The sequence below is a fragment of the Schistocerca gregaria genome, chromosome 8, assembly GCF_023897955.1.
Source record: "Schistocerca gregaria isolate iqSchGreg1 chromosome 8, iqSchGreg1.2, whole genome shotgun sequence".
Classification (NCBI taxonomy): Eukaryota; Metazoa; Arthropoda; class Insecta; order Orthoptera; family Acrididae; genus Schistocerca; species Schistocerca gregaria.
In genome coordinates, this window is record NC_064927.1 from 476,219,356 (window position 1) to 476,239,363 (window position 20,008).

Sequence of the window (20,008 nt, forward strand, 5' to 3'; positions counted from 1 at the left end):
ACTGAACCATACTACGAACTACCTAGAGTATTTTCACATTTACGTTAACGTTCTTATCGCAGTGAGCATCACATATAAAAAAAAGTCCCTCAGATTACCCACAAAAGTAATCTGACATTGGAAGCTAGCTTACTACGCTGGAAGAAAAGCTGGACACATATCTTTCCTGCGAAAAACATTAAAATTATTAAAAATGTCAATTGATGTCATGTGCTATGATTTAAAATTATATTTTTAAACAAGTTTAAAAGTCTCTAATCATTATAATTTCTAGTGCAAGATTTCAATTGTAACGAGTAAAAAAAAATAATATTAGTACTTTTTAAGAACCGCGAAAGGAAAAGGTGTTATACTGTATATTCACGTGGTGACCATGTTTCCCGACGATAGAAAAATGCTAAGTATCCAGTGAGATTGAAGCTGGTGTCCTTGTGTTGCATAAGCCAGTTTGGCAAGTAACAACATTAATGTGTTGTATCTAGGTAAGAAATTGTACATGGGACTCTAAATACGTCTCTGAAATATCAATAAATATTGTTATTTCTGTAGTTGAGACACGTTATGACAATTTATTCGAAGTGGGATTTCGAACCTGTATAGAAATAACAAGTGCCGTCAGTTTCCTTTATTTAGCTATAACTGGTAAACAAAATCTACATGTTTCAATGAGCCACCTTATATTTCTCTAGGACAATTTAATCAGCCGAATATGTACACAGAAGCCGTGAGCAGATGGTTTTGTGTGACGTATGGACAAATGAATGCCACGCGGATTAGCCGAGCGGTCTGGGGCGCTGCAGTCATGGACTGTGCGGCTGATCCCGGCGGGCGTTCGGGTCCTCCCTCGGGCAAGGTTGTGTGTGTTTGTCCCTAGGATAATTAAGGTTAAGTAGTGTGTAAGCTTAGGGACTGATGAAGTTAGTAGTTAAGTCCCATAAGATTTCACACACTTCTGAATTTTTTTTTTTTTTTTTTTGACAAATGAATGCAGCTACTCGAAGAAAACAATACATTGTAAACACCTGCCTTGCGAAATGTGCAAATGCGGTTAATTTATTTAGCGATGGGTTTAACACAAATTATAAACTAAAAGAAAAGGTTTTCACTAGATTCATAGGTAATCAGCAAAATTATTACGCATCGGCTGAAAAGCAAAGAAGGAAATTCATCGCTCTTAGAGCGATTACGTTGTATAATTAATTTTGTCAGAAGTTCATAACAAATTTTAAATATTTCACTACTTATGTGCCACATTAGGAAGCTTAGAAGCTTTTTGTAGAGTAATATATGGAAGAAACACAGTGTGATATACTGACGAGTAAGGAAGGAAGCCCTTACCTGTATCCCCATGGCAACGTGTACCCCCTACGGGAATGAGCTCGTCGTCGTCCTTGGTCCTGAGGACAGCAGTGCTCGTGCGCTGCGGTGCTGTGCGAAGTCCTTGCCGGTCGGGAGATCCTGCTCGCAGACCGCACGCCAATATTGTGTCTAGCGCGACGGCTGGCCTAAAGCTTTTAAAACCCGTTCCTCGGTTCGCTGTTTCGTAAAACAAGAGTAGCAAGGCGCCGCAGGGCACTGGGTGCCGCGGAGGGTGGGAGGGGAAGGGAAGGCTCGCGGCCACCTCTCCGTCTCCTTCCCTCCCGGTTACGCGCCTCGCCCCGTCTTGCTCTTCACTGCCTTCCTCTCCTCCTCTGGCAGCAGGTGCCGGTGGGCGCGCCCACCTCTCGCTCCCCACACCGGAGTCGTCGCTGCAGCGGGCCTCATACCAGGGGGGGGGGGGGGGGGGGAGCGTTGCCTTGACACCCGCTGTTGCCGGCAGTCAGCGGCGGTTATTCAACCCAGCGCTGACGCAGGCGTTCGCCGGCAGCCGCTAAGGAGCGCACAGCTGCTACCGGCGGCCTTCCGCAACTCACGTGTGCAAACGGGCTCAGCAGACGTGCCCTAAGCGCTAGGATTTCACCCAGAACAAGTCCCGCCCATTCACCCCCTCCACGCCTATCCGTAGTGTAAGGCGCTCCCCTAAACAGCCGCCAGCTCCGCAAACTGGAAGTTACATCAAAGTTGTTATCGTCACAGTCCAACACATGTTACACTGTCATGAGATTCAGTAATTATGAGATATTTAAGTTTATCTGGATAGTAATATAATATGAATGTGCATTACTAAGAAATAAAAGTGTTTATAGAGAATTGAAAGCACAGCCAGCAATAGAAAACAAAAAATAACGTGATGTTATTTAAGGGCAATAATGACAAATTTTCATTAAATAATTCAGTTATTTCCAGAATGAGATTTTCACTCTGCAGCTGGAAACATCCCCCAGGCTGTGGCTGAGCCAAGTCTCCGCAATATCCTTTCCTTCAGGAGTGCTAGTTCTGCAAGGTTCGCAGGAGAGCTTCTGTAAAGTTTGGAAGGTGGGAGATGAGGTACTGGCAGAAGTAAAGCTGTGAGGAAGGGGACGTGAGTCGGGTGTGGGTAGCTCAGATGGTAGAGCACTTTCCCGCAAATGGCAAAGGTCCCGATTTCGAGTCTCGGTCCGGCATACAATTTTAATCTCCCAGGAAGTTTCAATTCACTTATTATAATATGTTTATTTGAGGGAAACAGCGGAGCAAACATACAGCACGAAAACAGTGATCTTGAATCTGTGATGTCGGTAGTAAAGCCACGATTGCAGTCGACTAACTCTGTTGTCAAAAATCGACGTTATATAGAAATAAGTGAAAATCGTTTAGTTTATGTAGACCCTCATAGCACCTCACGAAAATTAAAGAGCATAATAATGCCATAAAGTAGAAATGCCTAATGAAAGCAGAAAGATATTTGCTTATATGCCATATTTCGTTACTATTTGCATGGGTAATGGGTCAACTTTAACTTGTAAATTCCTCCAATGCCATACCTCCGCATTATAAACCAGGTTATACAGAATTGTGGGTGTTTTTGTGTGATTAGTCGCCTATATGCTGTTGCAAACGTCTCAGGAAAATAATCTGTCAGTTCTTTGACCTATCTGTTTTTAACCAAAAGATTTATTAATTTCGTAAATGTCATTCAAACCATTTTTTAAAAATAATTATAATGATGATGTATATGTTTGCCACAGAGCAGTTGTGGAGGAAATAAATGCTGCAGTGTTTCACGGCTGTAAAAAGTCTTTCATGCTGTGCTAGTTCTTCTTCCACCCCTAAAACGTTTCAGCAAAACTATTCAGTGAATAACAGCTTGGATCGATCTAGCAAGAACAAAGTAATTTTGATGTCAACTGGAAGTATAGTGAACATTGGTGCTTGTTTCACATATGCTGTCTGAGTTCTGGAACTTAAGTGTCAAGTATACTGTGGTTCTTCTTTCTCCAAGTCAATTATTCTTTGAGGTTAGGTTTTTCTTGTTGTTGCTTTTGGTGCTTTTTCTCACACAGAAGTATGTTTCTTCATAGGCTATTCATCTGAATACTGAGTTCTCGTATTTAAAGAATTCAGTGCTAAATTGTTTTCTCTAGCTATGTTAGCTGTGGAAGTTCCTGGCACAGCTGAGGCCAATTGTGCACTTTTTTTGTAACGTGTCTTCTAACTACGTGGGAAAATTTAAGACCTAGCAAGATATTAATTTAACATTCACTCCAAGTGCAGACGAACGCTGTGAACCACGTGGGTCAACTGAAACGATGCCCAGGCGCCGAACAAAGACCAGGAAAACCGGGGATGAGTGGGCAGGACTTGTTCCGGGTGAAATCCTAGCGCTCAAGATTCCTGCTCAGCAGACTCCCACAGGGGCAGACTAAGCACTAAGCTCTCCAGAGCAACAGAAACCATGCCTTACCCACCCCCCTCTCCCCTCAAAGTTAACTTCAAATTCGATCTTTAAGTCTCCAAAATTCATATCAACGAGCAGAAGCAGTATGATAATTAATATTGAAAACAGGCATGGTTGAAAGTATACGATAATTTAAGCGAAAACGATCCAGTATACATGAATCTGCAAAAGAGCTATTAATCACTAGCGAATGTTTAGTTACGTACTACCACTGACTTGGCTGTCAAATATTTTCCTATTTATAATAAATGTACTCGATATGTAAGGTTTCCCACAACTGGCCATCTAATGGAGCACTAATTTCACTAGCCGGCCGTTGTGGCCGAGGGATTCTAGGCGCTTCAGTCCGGTGGAACCGCGCTGCTGCTATATCTACATCTACATCCATACTCCGCAAGCCACCTGACGGTTTGTGGCGGAGGGTACCTTGAGTACCTCTATCGGTTCTCCCTTCTATTCCAGTCTCGTATTCTTCGTGGAAAGAAGGATTGTCGGTATGCCTCTGTGTGGGCTCTAACCTCTCTGATTTTATCCTCACGGTCTCTTCGCGAGATATACGTAGGAGGGAGCAATTTACTGCTTGACTCCTCTGTGGAGGTATGTTCTCGAAAAGTCAAAAAAAAAAAAAAAAAAGAAAAAACCCGTACCGAGCTACAGAGCGTCTCTCCTGCAGAGTCTTCCACTAGACTTTATCTATCATCTCCGTAACGCTTTCGCGATTACTAAATGATCCTGTAACGAAGCGCGCTGCTCTTCGTTGGGTCTTCTCTATCTCTTCTATCAACCTTATCTGGTACGGATCCCACACTGCTGAGAAGTATTCAAGCAGTGGGCGAACAACCGTACTGTAATCTACTTCCTTTGTTTTCTGATTGCATCTGCTTAGGATTCTTCCACTAAATCTCAGTCTGGCATCTGATTTATCGACGATCAACCTTATATGATCATTCCATTTTAAATCACTCCTAATGCCAACTCCCAGATAATTTATGGAATTAACTGCTTCTAGTTGTTGACTTGCTATATTGTAGCTAAATGATAAAGGTTCTTTCATTCTATGTATTCGCAGCACATAGCACTTGTCTGCATTGAGATTCGATTGCCATTCCCTGCACCATGCGTCAATTCGTTGCAGATCCTCCGGCATTTCAGTACAATTTTTCATTGTTACAACCTCTCAATATACCACAGCATCATCCGCAAAAAGCCTCAGTGAACTTCCGATGTCATCCACTACGTCATTTATGTATATTGTGAATAGCAACGGTCCTACGACACTCCCCTACGGCACACCTGAAATCACTCTTACTTCAGAAGACTTCTCTCCATTGAGAATGACATGCGGCGTTCTGTTATCTAGGAACTCCTCAATCCAATCACACAATTGGTCTGATAGTCCATATGTTCTTACTTTGTTCATTAAACGACTGTGGGGAACTGTATGAAACGCCTTGCGGAAGTCAAGAAACACGGCATCTACCATTGAACCCGTGTCTATGGCCGTCTGAGTCACGTGGACGAATAGCGCGAGCTGGGTTTCACAGGATCTTTCGAAACCCATGCTGATTTCTACAGAGTAGATTTCTAATTTCCAGAAAAGTCATTATTCTCGAACATAAAACGTGTTCCAAAATTCTACAATCATGTCTTACCCACCCTCCGAGCACGCAGAAGTGCAGCAATACGGCATGGCATAGACTCGACTGATGTCTGAAGTAGTGCTGGAGGGAGTTCACACCATGAGAGCAGTACTGTTAATAAATCCGTAAGACTACCAAGGGTTTGAGATCTCTTCTGAACAGCAAGGCATCCCAGATACGGTCAATAATGGTCATGCCTGAGGAATAGCGAAAGTGTTGAAACTTAGACGAGTGATCTTGTAGCCACTCTGTAGCAATTCTGGACATGTGGGGTGTCGCTTTTTCCTGCTTGAATTGCCCAAGTCACCCAGGATGGACAACGGACATGAATGGATGTAGGTGATCAATCGTGCCTAGACTTATCAGGGGTCCCGTATCACTCCAACTGCGCACGTTCCACAGCATTACAGCGCCTCCACCAGCCTGAACAGTGCACTGCTGAGCAGGGTCCATGGATTCTTGAGGTTGTCTCAATACCCGTTCACGTCCATCCGCTCGATACAATTTGAAACGAGACTCGTCCGACCAGGCAACTTGTTTCCGGTCATCAAAAGTCCAACGTCGGTGTTGGAGGGGCCCAGGTGAGGGGTAAAGTTTGTGCCGTGCAGTCGTCAAGGGTACACTGACATTTGTTGCTGGCTCAGCATTGAAAACGGCAGCAATTTGCGGAAGGGTTGCACTTCTGTCACTTTCGGCGATTCTCTTCGGTCGTCGTTGGTCCCGTTCTTGGAGGATCTTTTTCCGGTGGCAGCGATGTTGGAGATTTAATGTTGTACCGGATTCCTGATATTCAAATATTCAAGGTACACTCGTGCAATCGTCGTACGGGAAAATCCCCACTTCATGGCTACATCGGAGATGTTGCGTCCCATTGCTCATGCGCTGACTATAAAACCACATTCAAACTTACTTAAATCTTGATAACCTGCCACTGTGGCAGCGGTAACCTATCTAACAACTCTGACAGACACTTTTTGTCTTCTATAGGCGCTGCCGACCACAGCGCCATATTCTGCCTGTTTACATATCTCTGTATTTGTATACACATTTCTAAACCAATTTGTTTGGCGCTTCAGTGTAGAATAAATGTACTTGAAGTGTAAAGTTTCCAATAAGTTGCCATCTAACTGTTCTTTGATTTCATTTTTCGCCAACTTTAACAAGAAAGACGATGGCACCTTATGACGTTACACGTTACAGTTTACTGTACTATCATAACTGTACTCTTGTAAATTTATTTGGATGTAATGGTGCATTCGTCTCAGGAGTAAGTTACGAATTCTGTCAGATACCCCCAGATGATCTCATAGATCTTCACTAAACTATAATTTGCTGCTCCAGTTCCTCGATTGTGTCAAGTGGAGTGGTGTGGGCTTCTTTGTTTGGATGACGCCACAATGTTAACTTAAGTGTCTTCTGAATAAATCTCTGCCAATAGCAGTTACCTTCAAACTACTCAAATATGGGCCTAAAGTAAAATGAACTTTGACGTATAGTGTAATGCGACGAGGCTGCCTTGTAAATATCTTGTCAAGAACTGATAGGTAAATTTTAGTCTTCCTATTTTCTATTCCACGAAGCTGTTCAGTGTTACGATCAGGAAGTTTTCAGTGTATGGGGTCCATAAGGGAAATGGAGCCTAATATACACCGATCAGCCAGAATGGGGAAGGATCACGGTTTATCTGAGTGTGATCAAGGTCAGATTGTAATGGTCCGGCGTCTAAGCACGAGCATTTCAGACACAGCACGGCGTGTCGGATGTTTAAGGAGTGGTGTGGTGAATGTCTTCAACACGTGGCGAAACCAAGGTGAAACCATGTCCAGATGTTGTGGGCGAGCACCCGTCATTACATATGTCAGACGTCGTATGCTGGGCAATCTGGTAAAACAGGACAGACGGCTAACTGTGGCGCATCTAGCATCAGAATTTAATCCTGGGCAGAGTACAAGTCTGTCTGAACACACAGGGCACTGAACATTCCTACCGATGGGCCTCCGTGCTCGGCTACCCATACACGTGCCGATGTTAGCAAGACGAAATCCGCAACTACGACTGGAATAGGCAATTGACCATGAGCTCCGGACGTTGGGGCAGTGGCAGAGCATTGAATGGTCTGGTAAATCCCGATGTCTTCATCATGCCGATGGAAGGACACGAATCCGTCGTCTTCCAGGGGAACAGCAGCATGACACCTGTACTGCAGGACAGAGACAAGCTGGCAGTGGTTCCATTATGTTCTGGGGAACATTCACATGGGCACCCAAGGATCCAGTAGAGCTAGTGCAAGACAGCCAAGGAGTATCGTACACTGGTTGCAGACCACGTACGTACCTTCATGACGATCATGTTTCCCGACTGCAGTGCCATTTTTCAAGAAGATAATGCGCCATGTCAGACGGTCAGGAGTGTGATGGAGTGGTTCGAGAAACATAGTGGCGAGTTCCAATTGATCTGCTGGCCCCCTACCTCGCCAGATCTGATCCCCATCGAACACAACATGTTTATTTAAACTAGCAGAGTGAATCGAAAGGTCATTGGGATTTTATCGTGATGCATTGTCATGGGAGGATTTTCGTGTTTGAAGGAACCTTACTATTGACTGGCTGGGTGTTCACATTCTGCTATTGGCGGTCACATCCTGCTCGCCAGAAGGAATCATTGTGTTTAAGATTTAGCTAGGAAAAGAGGTGACACTTCGGAGACAGGGGAGTGAGAGCATCTGCTGCACACTGCAAGTGATGCTGGAGACACGGAGGTGTGCACATCTTGTACACGTCAGTGAAGTTCGTTTGGAGATGGAGAGTGGTGCACACCTCAGTGCGAATCTTTGGAGAGGAGCGGGATCCAGAGTTGGTGCCAATGGTACTGAGACTCTCGTCCTCTGCTGCAGATCCACATCCGTGTTCCGCACGTCAGTTGGTGGATAACATGGTGAGCGTAATTAGCTGCTCTGGCGTCGTAGGGGAACTTTTTGTCAGCGCTTTCTCGAGGCAGTGCAGTCATCTGTTTCAAGTCAAGCATTGATTTAGTGGATATTAGTTTCGTAGTATTATTATCGGGACAACAGGCATAGTATTCGTTTGGTTAAAAGTTCAAGAATAATTTTCAGAGGATTCGGGCTCATGTTTCTTGTTGGTTCAAGTAATGCCGAAAACTGGTAAGACCACTGGTTAGAATTTACAGATGCAGAATGTAAAATCAGTTGATATTATTTCATGGTCTGATAAGTTTAATAAGTCGTTAATTGAATTAACTGTTACGTTAATCCAAATGTTGTTTCGGTCAACACTTCCTTTCATATCGGATTCATTTCTTTGAGTTTCTCAACTTTAGGAGCCATAGCTATGGCTCTCAATTATTCACCTTATCAATTCTCTTGTGCACACTAATTACAACTTGAGTCTTAAAGGTGTGTCCAGTTGTTAATTAATTTTTTGGGAAAAGGTAATAATTTTTACATACACACAGAGTTTTGCAATCTTTCAACACAACAATATTTATCTTCATGTGGGACGCGTCTCCATGAGTTGCCTGCGTGACCAGAGGTGTTTTATTGGGTAAACTAAATTAACGTAAAACCTTTTGTTTATTGTTCACTTGTGGAATGGCTGTTAGGGTATTTGGAAGGGAGGGTGGTTCACCAGAAACTGATGTCCAGTGATGTCTTCTGCTGGTGTGGAGCTGTGTATCCTTGTTTATACAGCCTGTTTGTGACTGGCATAGTTTCCAGCAGTTATTATGTTGCAAAAATCGTGTGATACATCTTCTTATATGTTAATTGCTCACTTACGATTTTGGCGTCCCGAGAGTTCGTTTTTCGTCATTGGTACACTGGCTGTGCTGTTGTGTAACGTTACGCTTGCGTGCTGTTTATTTTGTCACTGTTTTTTGACTTCATTCCTATCACAAATTTTGTTACATACATGTAACACTGTGCGTTTAATACAATATAATAGTAATAAGTAAGGTTACAACAGTTGTACAACACCTTTCAAGATCCACCCAGTGCATACAACTAGGACCAAGAAAGAGTAAGATTCGAAGAACAAAGGAACGAGAATTGCATTTGTATTGCCAATTTTCTTGTTCGTTTAACTCAATTTTGTAAACATTTTATACAAAAACAGATACCCTGTCGAAGAGCAAAGTTTTGTCCCACTACCTCCTCTCCTTACCTGCTTAAAATTATTTTTCAGTGCTTAAATTTGTTTTTCAGTGCACGCCAAGGGGCCTAGGTTCGATTCTAAGCTGGGATATGAGATTTTCTCCGCTCAGAGACTGGGGTTTGTGTTGTTGTCCTCATCATTTCATCCCAATCTCCGACGCGCAAGTCGCCCAATGTGGCGTCGAATGCAATAAGTATTTGCCCTCGGCCGCAAGTTCCTGTGATGAGTGTGTTCTTAGTGAAATGTTGTCTATGTTGTTGGTAATGAAAGATAGGCCGCTCTTCTGGCTAAAGGTTCAAGGGTGCCACAGATCTTAACGTCCTGACCTTACAGGACGACTCAAATCCTGATTCTTAAGGTAAGTTAACCCCGATTTTGTTGGCATTTAATCGAAATATTTCGTAAGTGAATGAATTCAAGGCAATGTAGTAGTTCTTACTCATTCGTTGTTTCCATAATTTCTTTCACAGCTTCCAAACGGATAACTGTATTTTTATTCTGATTCCTACTTGTGGGGTTGTCTGTTTAAAATACATTTTTTTTTCTGTGGGAATGATATTAATTTACATTTGCAGTGTTAAGTATAGCATGTTTTGCAGGGAATACTCAAAATTTATGGCCTCCTGCACACCAACTGATACATTTAAGTCTGTGGTACTGTGGTTTCACCTAGAATTGATCAGTTTTAAGATTGTGGTAATGTTACTTCAAGCCCCAGTTGGAATGGCGTAGCAGCATGGAACCAGATACAGTAACGAGAGGGTTGTGAAAGATGTTTGTGCACAATGTATCGCTTATGTCAAGGAGGCTGTCTTATAAGAAAGGACAGATCACTGCATAAAAATGCCGGCTTTTGTCGGTCAGACTCGTATAGTTTTGTCTGAGGCACTACTTATTGAACATCTCCTTCATGCTATACACGTATTAGTGTATTCCTTAATTATGTTTCCTTCAAAAAGTATTATAGTACGGCGGGGTCTTGCACCATGTTACAGCAGGCGACTGTGCAGCCGGTGCCCTGTTTCAGAGCGCAATTGAGCCAGGCCCTATTCCAAGCCGTTATTCGGATTAACAGTCGACGGTGGCGCCTGTGAGTCATGCTGGGTGTGCATTCCAACCGACGTCCTACACTTGGAAGCGTAAATGGTGGCCTGGTTAACCATTCTCTCTGCCCGATGCAAGGAGCGAAGTAAGTAACTTGAGAAAACTGCATTGAACGAACATTTCACCAAACGAAGTTTAATAGTATTCACGCAGTTCGCTGTTAAACCGGTAATGTGACCAGAATTACAACTACATCCAGAGGTAACGACCACAACAAACTTAACGAGTTTGCTCCAACCTGATGAATGAAACTTTACGCATAAGAATGAGAGAACAGGTTTATCTATTCGAAATAGGGATCTTCAGTGATCTACCAGAAGTTTCACCTGCCATTTTGTAGTTGCTAGGTTTTTGTTCATTACACTATCAGAAAGTGTTACCCAGTTTCTAGACACTATAAGAGAGCTTTTTCGGATTGTACATCTTTCACGGCTTCAAATACAGTTTCATCCAGATCTCTGCTTGAAGGCTTCATCTTTTCACTCAAAGTCCTCTTCCTTTCTTCATCTTAAAGAAGGACCGACACTTAATACTGACATGGCGACGCGTGATGTACAACGGAAGTAGCAGAATGTTTTCCAGTATACCTCGTATTAGTACTTTCTAAATTTACACTACAGGCATTATAAGTGGTGGGTTAATATTTTGTGCCGAAAAGGAACTGGAACAAATGCCTTTCGCTTATCCTGCGCCGCAGATTACGCCGGAATAGTATCCCTCACTGTCACAGTCAAACATTCGTTTCGTCTGGGACTTGTCATTCGCAAAGTCTGCAGAGGAGTTTCCTCCGTGCTGTGATGCCAACATCTGCGAGAAGGAGGACAATGCAAGAAGTGTGGGTTAAGTACAATTGGAGACTTGTAGTACAGATCGGAGCTCTAATCCTTGTCTGGCACAAAATAATAATTCCTCACATATTATTCCCGCAACAAATACGCTACTCAGAGGAAAACAGTAAGTCTCCTGCCCAACATATTTTCGCCGCCTTTCCGTCAAAGATTTCGTTTAAATTCCGTGACTATCTTTGTTTCATTTTCGTAAGGCGATTGCGGCAGCAACGATTTTAAGATGGCCTCTTAAAATTCATCCTACGCCCTTAGCAGGCCTCTTTGGTGAGGACTCCAAATACTGGAGCAGTTTAAAAGTAGCTATTAAGGCCTTCTGTCTTTCAGTGGGCACGTTGTACAAGACAGTATTGGAAAAGACAGCGAAGACGTTATAGGATATTTCGTAAGACTTACTTTACACGCTGATGACCATTAAAATTATGGCTCCTGCAACGACAGTAAATGAGAAAACTGTAGTTATTGTATACAGTATGGTCGGAAGAATACGTTATTAAATTTGTGGGTCATTTAGTGGTAAACTGTGAGAGAAAATTTAGTACACAGAACTGCCACGTCCGACAGCAACAATGGCTCTAACGCAGCTGCGAGTCGAGTTGAAACGAACTTCAGTGGCAGATGTGTTACCGTCACTCCACGCTGCTTCAACAGTATGCTACAGTTTATAAACCGTAGTAGCTGGTGAGGGGTGGCGTGTCATTCCATCAACAACCCGTGACAAAATACTGTCAATGGGCATGAAGTCTGGAGAATGCCATGGATAGGGAAAAATTTGAATACCTTGTGTGTTGTAGGGGTCGCCCACTGCTGGACTGAAAACCCCTACTGTTTTGTCAGGATGCAGACCGAGCACCTGTGGGATGTCATTAGACGCAACAAAAAAGTGTTCAAGGTGGTTGTTGTTGTTGTGGTCTTCAGTCCTGAGACTGGTTTGATGCAGCTCTCCATGCTACTCCATCCTGTGCAAGCTTCTTCATCTCCCAGTACTTACTGCAGCCTACATCCTTCTGAATCTGCTTAGTATATTCATATCTTGGTCTCCCTCTACGACTATTACCCTCCCGACTTCCCTAAAATTCCAAATTTGTGATCCCCTGATGGCTCAGAACATTTCCTACCAACCTGTCCCTTCTGCTTGTCAAGTTGTGCCTCAAACTCCTCTTCTCCCCAATTCTATTCAATACTCCTTCATTAGTTATGTGATCTACCCATCTAATCTTCAGCATTCTTCTGTATCACCACACTTCGAAAGCTTCTATTCTCTTCTTTTCTAAACTATTTATCGTCCACGTTTCACTTCCATACATGGCTACACACCATACAAATACTTTCAGAAACGACTTCCTGACACTTAAATCTATTCCCGATGTTAACAAATTTCTCTTCTGAAACGCTTTCCTTGGCACTGCCAGTCTACATTTTATATTCTCTCTACTTCGACCATCATCAGTTATTTTGCTCCCCAAATAGCAAAACTCCTTTACTACTTTAAGTGTCTCATTTCCTAATCTAATTCCCTCAGCATCACCCGACTTTATTCGACTACATTCCATTATCCTCGCTTTGCTTCTGTTGAGGTTCATCTTATACCCTCCTTTCAAGACACTGTCCATTCCGTTCACTGCTCTTCCAAGTCCTTTGCTGTCTCTGACAGAATTACAATGTCATCGGCGAACCTCAAAGTTTCTATTTCTTCTCCATGGATTTTAATACCTACTCCGAATTTTTTGTTTTGTTTCCTTTACTACTTGCTCAATATACAGATTGAATAACATCGGGGAGAGGCTACAACCCTGTCTCACTCCCTTCCCAACCACTGCTTCCCTTTCATGCCCCTCGACTCTTATAACTGCCATTTGGTTTCTGTACAAATTGTAAATAGCCATTCGCTCCCTGTATTTTATCCCTGCCACCTCTAGAATTTGAAAGAAAGTATTACAGCCAACATTGTGAAAAGCTTTCTCTATGTCTACAAATGCTAGATACGTATGTTTTCCTTTCCTTAATCTTTCTTCTAAGATAAGTTGTAAGGTCAGTATTGCCTCTCGTGTTCCAACATTTCTACGGAATCCAAACTGATCTTCCCCGAGGTCGGCTTCTACCAGTTTTCCCATTCGTCTGTAAAGAATTCGCGTTAGTATTTTGCAGCTGTGACTTATTAAACTCACGGTTCGGTAATTTTCACATCTGTCAACACCTGCTTTCTTTGGGATTGGAATTATTATATTCTTCTTGAAGTCTGAGGGTATTTCGCCTGTCTCATACATCTTGGTCACTAGACGGTAGAGTTTTGACAGTACTGGCTCTTCCAAGTCCATCAGTATTTCTAATGGAATGTTGTCTACTGCCGGGGCCTTGTTTCGACGCAGGTCTTTCAGTGCTGTGTCAAACTCTTCACGCAGTATCGTATCTCCCATTTCATCTTCATCTATATCCTCTTCTATTTCCATAAGATTGTCCTTGAATTGCATAGCCCTTGTATAGATCCTCTATATACTCCTTCCACGTTTCTGCTTTCCCTTCTTTGCTTATAACTTGGTTTCCATCTGAGCTCTTGATATTCATACAAGTGGCTCTCTTTTCTCCAAAGCTCTCTTTAAGTTTCCTGTAGGCAGTATCGATTTTGCCCCTAGTCGGATAAGCCTGTACATCCTTACATTTGTCCTCTAGCCACTCCTGCTTAGCCTGCTTAGCCATTTTGCACTTCCCGTCGATCTCATTTTTGAGACGTTTTTATTTATTTTTGCCTGCTTCACTTACTGCATTTTTATATTTTCTCCTTTCATCAATTAAATTCAATATTTCTTCTGTTACCCAAGGACTGCTACTAGACCTCGTCTTTTTACCTACTTGATCCTCTGCTGCCTTGACTACTTCACCCCTTAGAGATACCCATTCTTCTTCTACTGTATTTCTTTCCCCCATTCCTGTCAATTGTTCCCTTACGTTCTCCCTGAAACTCTTTTCCAACTCAAGGGTATTCCATTTATAACGCAAAACACAAGTCGAGCCGTATCTTCTGCGACGGCTGGTAGCTACGTAATTCCTAGAGGAATCCGCTGAATTCAAGAAGGCTACCTAGGACGCTGCATCAGCTTAGAATGGAAGTCGATGACACCCAGAGGCGGCGGTTTGCCGGCCACTGGCAAGGTAGAGACGCTAATTCGGTAGCCCTGCTTGAGATGACGGTAACCGCGACGTATCTGTTGGTTTCAAACATTTTTTCCGTGGGAACGTAATCCCTCTCAGATCACTGCGGTAGCCCTGCTTGAGATGACGGTAACCGCGACGTATCTGTTGGTTTCAAACATTTTTATGTGGGAACGTAATCCCTCTCAGATCACTGTCCTCAATTTCCAATCAGGCGGACTGAGATGTTGGATGCCGGGATGTCGTGCTGAGACCGGAACCGTCACTGCAGACCTCTGGTCTACCTTTCAGTGCTGGCCGCTGCGCTGACTTCAGCACTGAATGCTGGACTTCCAGTGAGGCAGCTAGTGTGAGACCAACAGCAGAACAATCTAACACACAGGTTGTTAACATTCCATAACCAGGTATGATAATATAAAATTAGCTGTTGGTAGGTCGGGTGCCAGGTTGAGATTCATTGGGAGAGTCCTTAGAAAATGTAGTCCATCAACGAAGAAGGTGGCTTACAAAACACTCGTTCGACCTATACTTGAGTATTGCTCATCAGTGTGCGATCCGTACCAGGTCGGGTTGACAGAGGAGATAGACAAGATCCGAAGAAGAGCGGCGCGTTTCGTCACAGGGTTATTTGGTAAGCGCGATAGCGTTACGGAGATGTTTAGCAAACTCAAGTGGCAGACTCTGCAAGAGTGGCGCTCTGCATCGCTGTGTAGCTTGCTGTCCAGATTTCGAGACGGTGCGTTTCTGGATGAGGTATCGAATATATTGCTTCCCCCTACTTATACCTTCCGAGGAGATCACGAAAGTAAAATTAGAGAGATGCGAGCGCGCACGGAGGCTTTCCGGCAGTCGTTCTTTCCGCGAACCATACGCGACTGGAACAGAAAAGGGAGGTAATGACAGTGGCACGTAAAGTGCCCTCCGCTACACACCGTTGGATGGCTTGTGGAGTATGAATGTAGATGTAGATGTAGAAATCGTATGCCAACGACATGAAAGCCATTCATCCTACTCACTGTGTGCGCTAGGCTAGCGGCGGTGGAGTATTTATGTCGTCGGGTCGAGGCCCCGCCATACGGCGTCATTTGCAGTCACCAAAACTTTTCTGCTCTTCTGAAATTCGCAGAGGACGTCAGTAACGCTACATCTGCTTAACGAATTTGTCACAGTGTCTCTACTGCTTAGTCTAACCATTGCTAGGTGATGTTGTGTCCTACCTAAAGCTTCTTAGATAATGTTACTAAAGCAGTTCGGTCTGCACAGTTTTGGTGATTTTCTACTGAGCTCACTCACAAACTCGCTCAGGAGTGTAGAGGATGCTGGATTCCTGACCGAGTAACAGTTTTGAAATATTTACACTTTCGGGCTGGTTCAAAATGGTTCAAATTGATCTGAGCACTATGGGACTTAACTTGTGAGGTCATCAGTCCCCTAGAACTTAGAACTGCTTAAACATAACTAACCTAAGGACATAACACAAATCCATCCCCGAGGCAGGATTCGAACCTGCGACCGTAGCGGTAGCGCAGTTCCATACTGTAGCGCCTAGAACCGCTGAGACACTAGGGCCGGCCCTTTCGGGCTGGTATCTGTTAATACCTCCAAGTGATTGAGTAACGCCAGCTCTTCGATCGCAGAAAATTTTACTCTCCTCTTACCTTACTAATTTGTCACGTAACGTGACCAAGGTAGGAGAGGACAGCACTAGCGACCTCCCGTCTTGACGCATCTTGTTGCAAGATAACATCACAGGGCCCTTGGAGATGGGGTACAGCCATTGGAGTTAACGCGTCAGAAACGTAACGGCTGCCGCCCAGCTGAGAATGGGAACTCAAAGGTGATTGTACTGGAAACTCATGGCTTTACGTCAACAATGCAAACTGGAGAGCGCTATTGTGTTTTTAAAGGCTGTTAAGCTGAACATCTTACTAACACTGAGATGACACATTATCACCTATGTCACTGAGACGTCGTAGGATCATACACTGAGCATCAACGCCACAGTCGAGCATAGGAAAGGCAAGACGATAGGCATCAGTGCACTCGTTCAGATACAGAAAGTGGGTACACGACACAGCGGGCACTATCTCCGAGATCGTGCATTCAATAGGCTTTCCACAAACATGTGTGTTAGTTGGTATATCGTCAGTACCTACTTTCGGGTGAAACACCGCCGACAGTGTAAAATACAGTGATTAGCCCTATGTTGATGACAAGTGTCGTGCACAACCATCGTAGATGACAAGCCACAGCGCACCAGTTCGGCTGCTGATTCAGTGTTGGACAGCACCAACCAGTGATCGTCAGCATTTGGACAGCGCCGCTGCACAGTCGTAGCATGAAAACGGTCGCCTGGAACGAGGAGTCACTGAAAATATTCATTCACTTAAAACAAGTGATTTTTACTGTTTATGACGTTCTTTCGTTTTGAACTAAATACTTTTTTTCATTTGTAGAAATTAGCTAATTCGCCCCCCAGTCTCCCACATGGGCATTCTCAAGTTATCTCGTTGAAAAATATCAAATACTAAGGTAAGCTTCAAGTAAAACAATAAATAACAGAATATTTTTAAAAAATCATAAAATACAAGAATCGCATCTTAGTTATTTACATCAAAACAAAAACTGTTGTGGTCCACACAGTAGTGTGGAAGAACCAACAAGTGACTGCACCCTTAACAAAAAGTCCCCACAACCGTAACAGATATGGGCACAACACGTATTTACTGCATATGAGCTTTCAGCATTAATCGCGGCAAAACTACAGAAAAGTTAATTGTAATATGATATGTACCATATACGAATATGTACATTTAAAATTAACACAATCCGCTCAAAAAAAAATGTAAACGCCATACGATATTAGAGCCGGTAATATCGCATCGCCTTTACATTTTCTGTGTTTTTCGTGGGAATATATTAAATGCTGCTGTGCATACAGAAAGTGCACATACTTACTACCATTGTGTATGACTATAATTAGGGATAGTATCAGCAGCTGGTCTTTCCATACCCACTTCCGTATCCAATTTAGCGACCCGCTATCAGCTTGACAGCATTGCAATATAGCCTGCTACCGTACCGCTATATGTCTGTCAAGTTTTCCCCAGTTTCAAGCTTATCATGTGCTTTTATAATGATCATCGTCATAATCGTCATCATCATCATCATCATCATCATCATCATCAACTTTCCTGCATGGATTAGGCTGTTGCCTATTCCGAACGCACAAACAAAGAAAATCATTACCATCTCTTTCGAAGTCTTCCAATATGTCTTTTTCCATTCGGCTTGTATTTCAGGATAGCCAGGGGAATTCTGTGACCTGGCTTTCTCATGAGGTGTCGCCTCCAATTTGCATGGTATTTTTTGGATTTTTCATTTTTGTTGATACTATTTAATGCTGTAATAATTCATTTATAATCGCGTCACTTTATCGTGTGCTTTTCCAGCGTAATTTCAATCGCTCTCCCCGCCCAGACCATTAACTCATCCTTGAAATCTACCCTCTCGTTTACCCATAACCGGTCTTAGTCATCCAAAACGAAGGCTCATACATTTTCGTTGCCCAGATAACATATCGCGCATCTCCTAAGACCTGCATTTCATCTCAGGTATCTGTTCCTTCCCACACAGAGATTCCACATCGCTCTCCACATAACATCGTCTTCAGTACTTCCCACATCCGAATCCTTGAGTGAAGTTACCAGAGGCCTTCATCATAACACTCTCATAATAACAAAAATGTATACAATTTCTGCATCATCTTGTTATAAACATCGTCATCGATTTTCAGCTTGTTATTTGCGTCAACGAAACTCGAAATTTTGTATAGTAGAATGCCTAAAGAGCGGTAATTTCATCGCAGTCAACTTTCCTGCAGTAGGAGGGTGGGGTAACGTGAATAGTTGTTAAATAAGAAAACTTTTGCTTTCTCAGGCAATACTATGTGCATCCTAAGCTGCTATAGGTATTGTTGCTATTGTTGTTACGTAAGTAGCTGACAATTTGCATTTCTATGTTGCACCGCGCGGGATTATCCGAGCGGTCTTAGGCGCGTATTCTGCTTGTACACATTCCCGAACAATATGGTGTTGAGTGTTTACGAGTATTTGATTGTTTATATGATTTTGAGTGTAGGCAGTGCGTTAACATAAGATTCGTGTCATATTTTTGGCGGTGGAAATGCGTATCCACAATAAATTGGAAATACTGTGGGCCATAAACTACAATGGACAAAAGCTGTCATTTCCAAACCTGTACCTGAGTGGGAAGGAACAACAGTGATAAATGGAGAAAAGCATTAAAACTTTCTGACTTTAAGGGGAAGTACCTTTTATTTTTCTTTTACCCATTAGACTTTATATTTGTAGATGCTACAGAGATCTTAGCAATCAGTGACAATATTGTGGAGTTTAGAAAATTAAATGCAGAGGTTGTAGCGTGCTCAGTGGATTCTCCGTACACACATCTTGCTTGCATGAACCTTCCAAGAAAAGAAGGTGGTTTAGGAAAACTGAAAATATCGTTACTGTCGGATTTGACTCACAAGATTGCAAGAGACTATGGCGTGTACCTGGAAGATTTAGGGCATTCTTTAAGGGGCCCGTTCATTATTGATCGTAAAGGAATTCTCAGACAAATAACAATAAATGATCTCCAAGTGGGACGAAGTGTAAACGACGCCGTCAGACTGGTTCAGGCATTCTAGTATACAGACAAACATGGAGAGGTTTGTCCAGCCGGCTGGAAACCTGGAGGAGACACGATTGTGTCAGATCCTGTACCAAAGGCAAAGTTGTTTAACAAACAGTATAAGAATGACTTTTGAATACAGCTAAAAGGTTCTACTGTAGGATGCATAAATTGCTTGGAACTGTTAGATTTAAGATGACATAATTGAGATAAAGGGATAAGATAAATGCCTTCACTATCTTATCTTCTGACAAGTTAAATATTTCACATAATTGGAAATTTTGTAATTCAGAATCTTATTCCAATAAATAACATCATATGACATGTCAAGACTGAGTGACAATTTGGTTTATCCCTTAAGAATTTTTAGTACTGATTTTGGCTACTGCTTATGGCTTTGCATTAACAGTAAGGACACACTGCAGCTAAACATAGTTTGATCGTTCGTTATTGTCAAGGGGTGTGAGAAATGAATAGACGCAACAAATTTGGATATGAAATTTAATTGTGGATATTAGTAACTGGTTACATTTTTTTTTAGTATTGTTTATTAGAGGATTCCATATTTTGTATTAGTTAATTTTTCCA

The 20,008-nt window shown here is 42.8% G+C and overlaps 1 protein-coding gene and 1 pseudogene across 3 annotated transcripts in view; one reads left to right on the forward strand and one right to left on the reverse strand.

Moving 5' to 3' along the window:
- The window catches only part of LOC126284249 (translation initiation factor IF-2-like), a 138,807-nt gene extending 137,151 nt beyond the window's left edge, over positions 1-1,656 (reverse strand). The window contains exon 1 of one of the 3 annotated variants that reach the window (XM_049983047.1): positions 1,339-1,590. In XM_049983047.1, the coding sequence (XP_049839004.1) occupies positions 1,339-1,350 (12 nt within the window). In that variant the 5' untranslated portion in view covers positions 1,351-1,590. Of the gene's footprint in view, positions 1-1,338 lie in introns of all 3 variants that reach the window. The other 2 variants (XM_049983046.1, XM_049983045.1) reach the window with 2 other exon arrangements.
- LOC126285251 (peroxiredoxin-4-like) lies at positions 1,349-19,556 on the forward strand (annotated as a pseudogene).
- Positions 19,557-20,008: the final 452 nt, after the last annotated feature.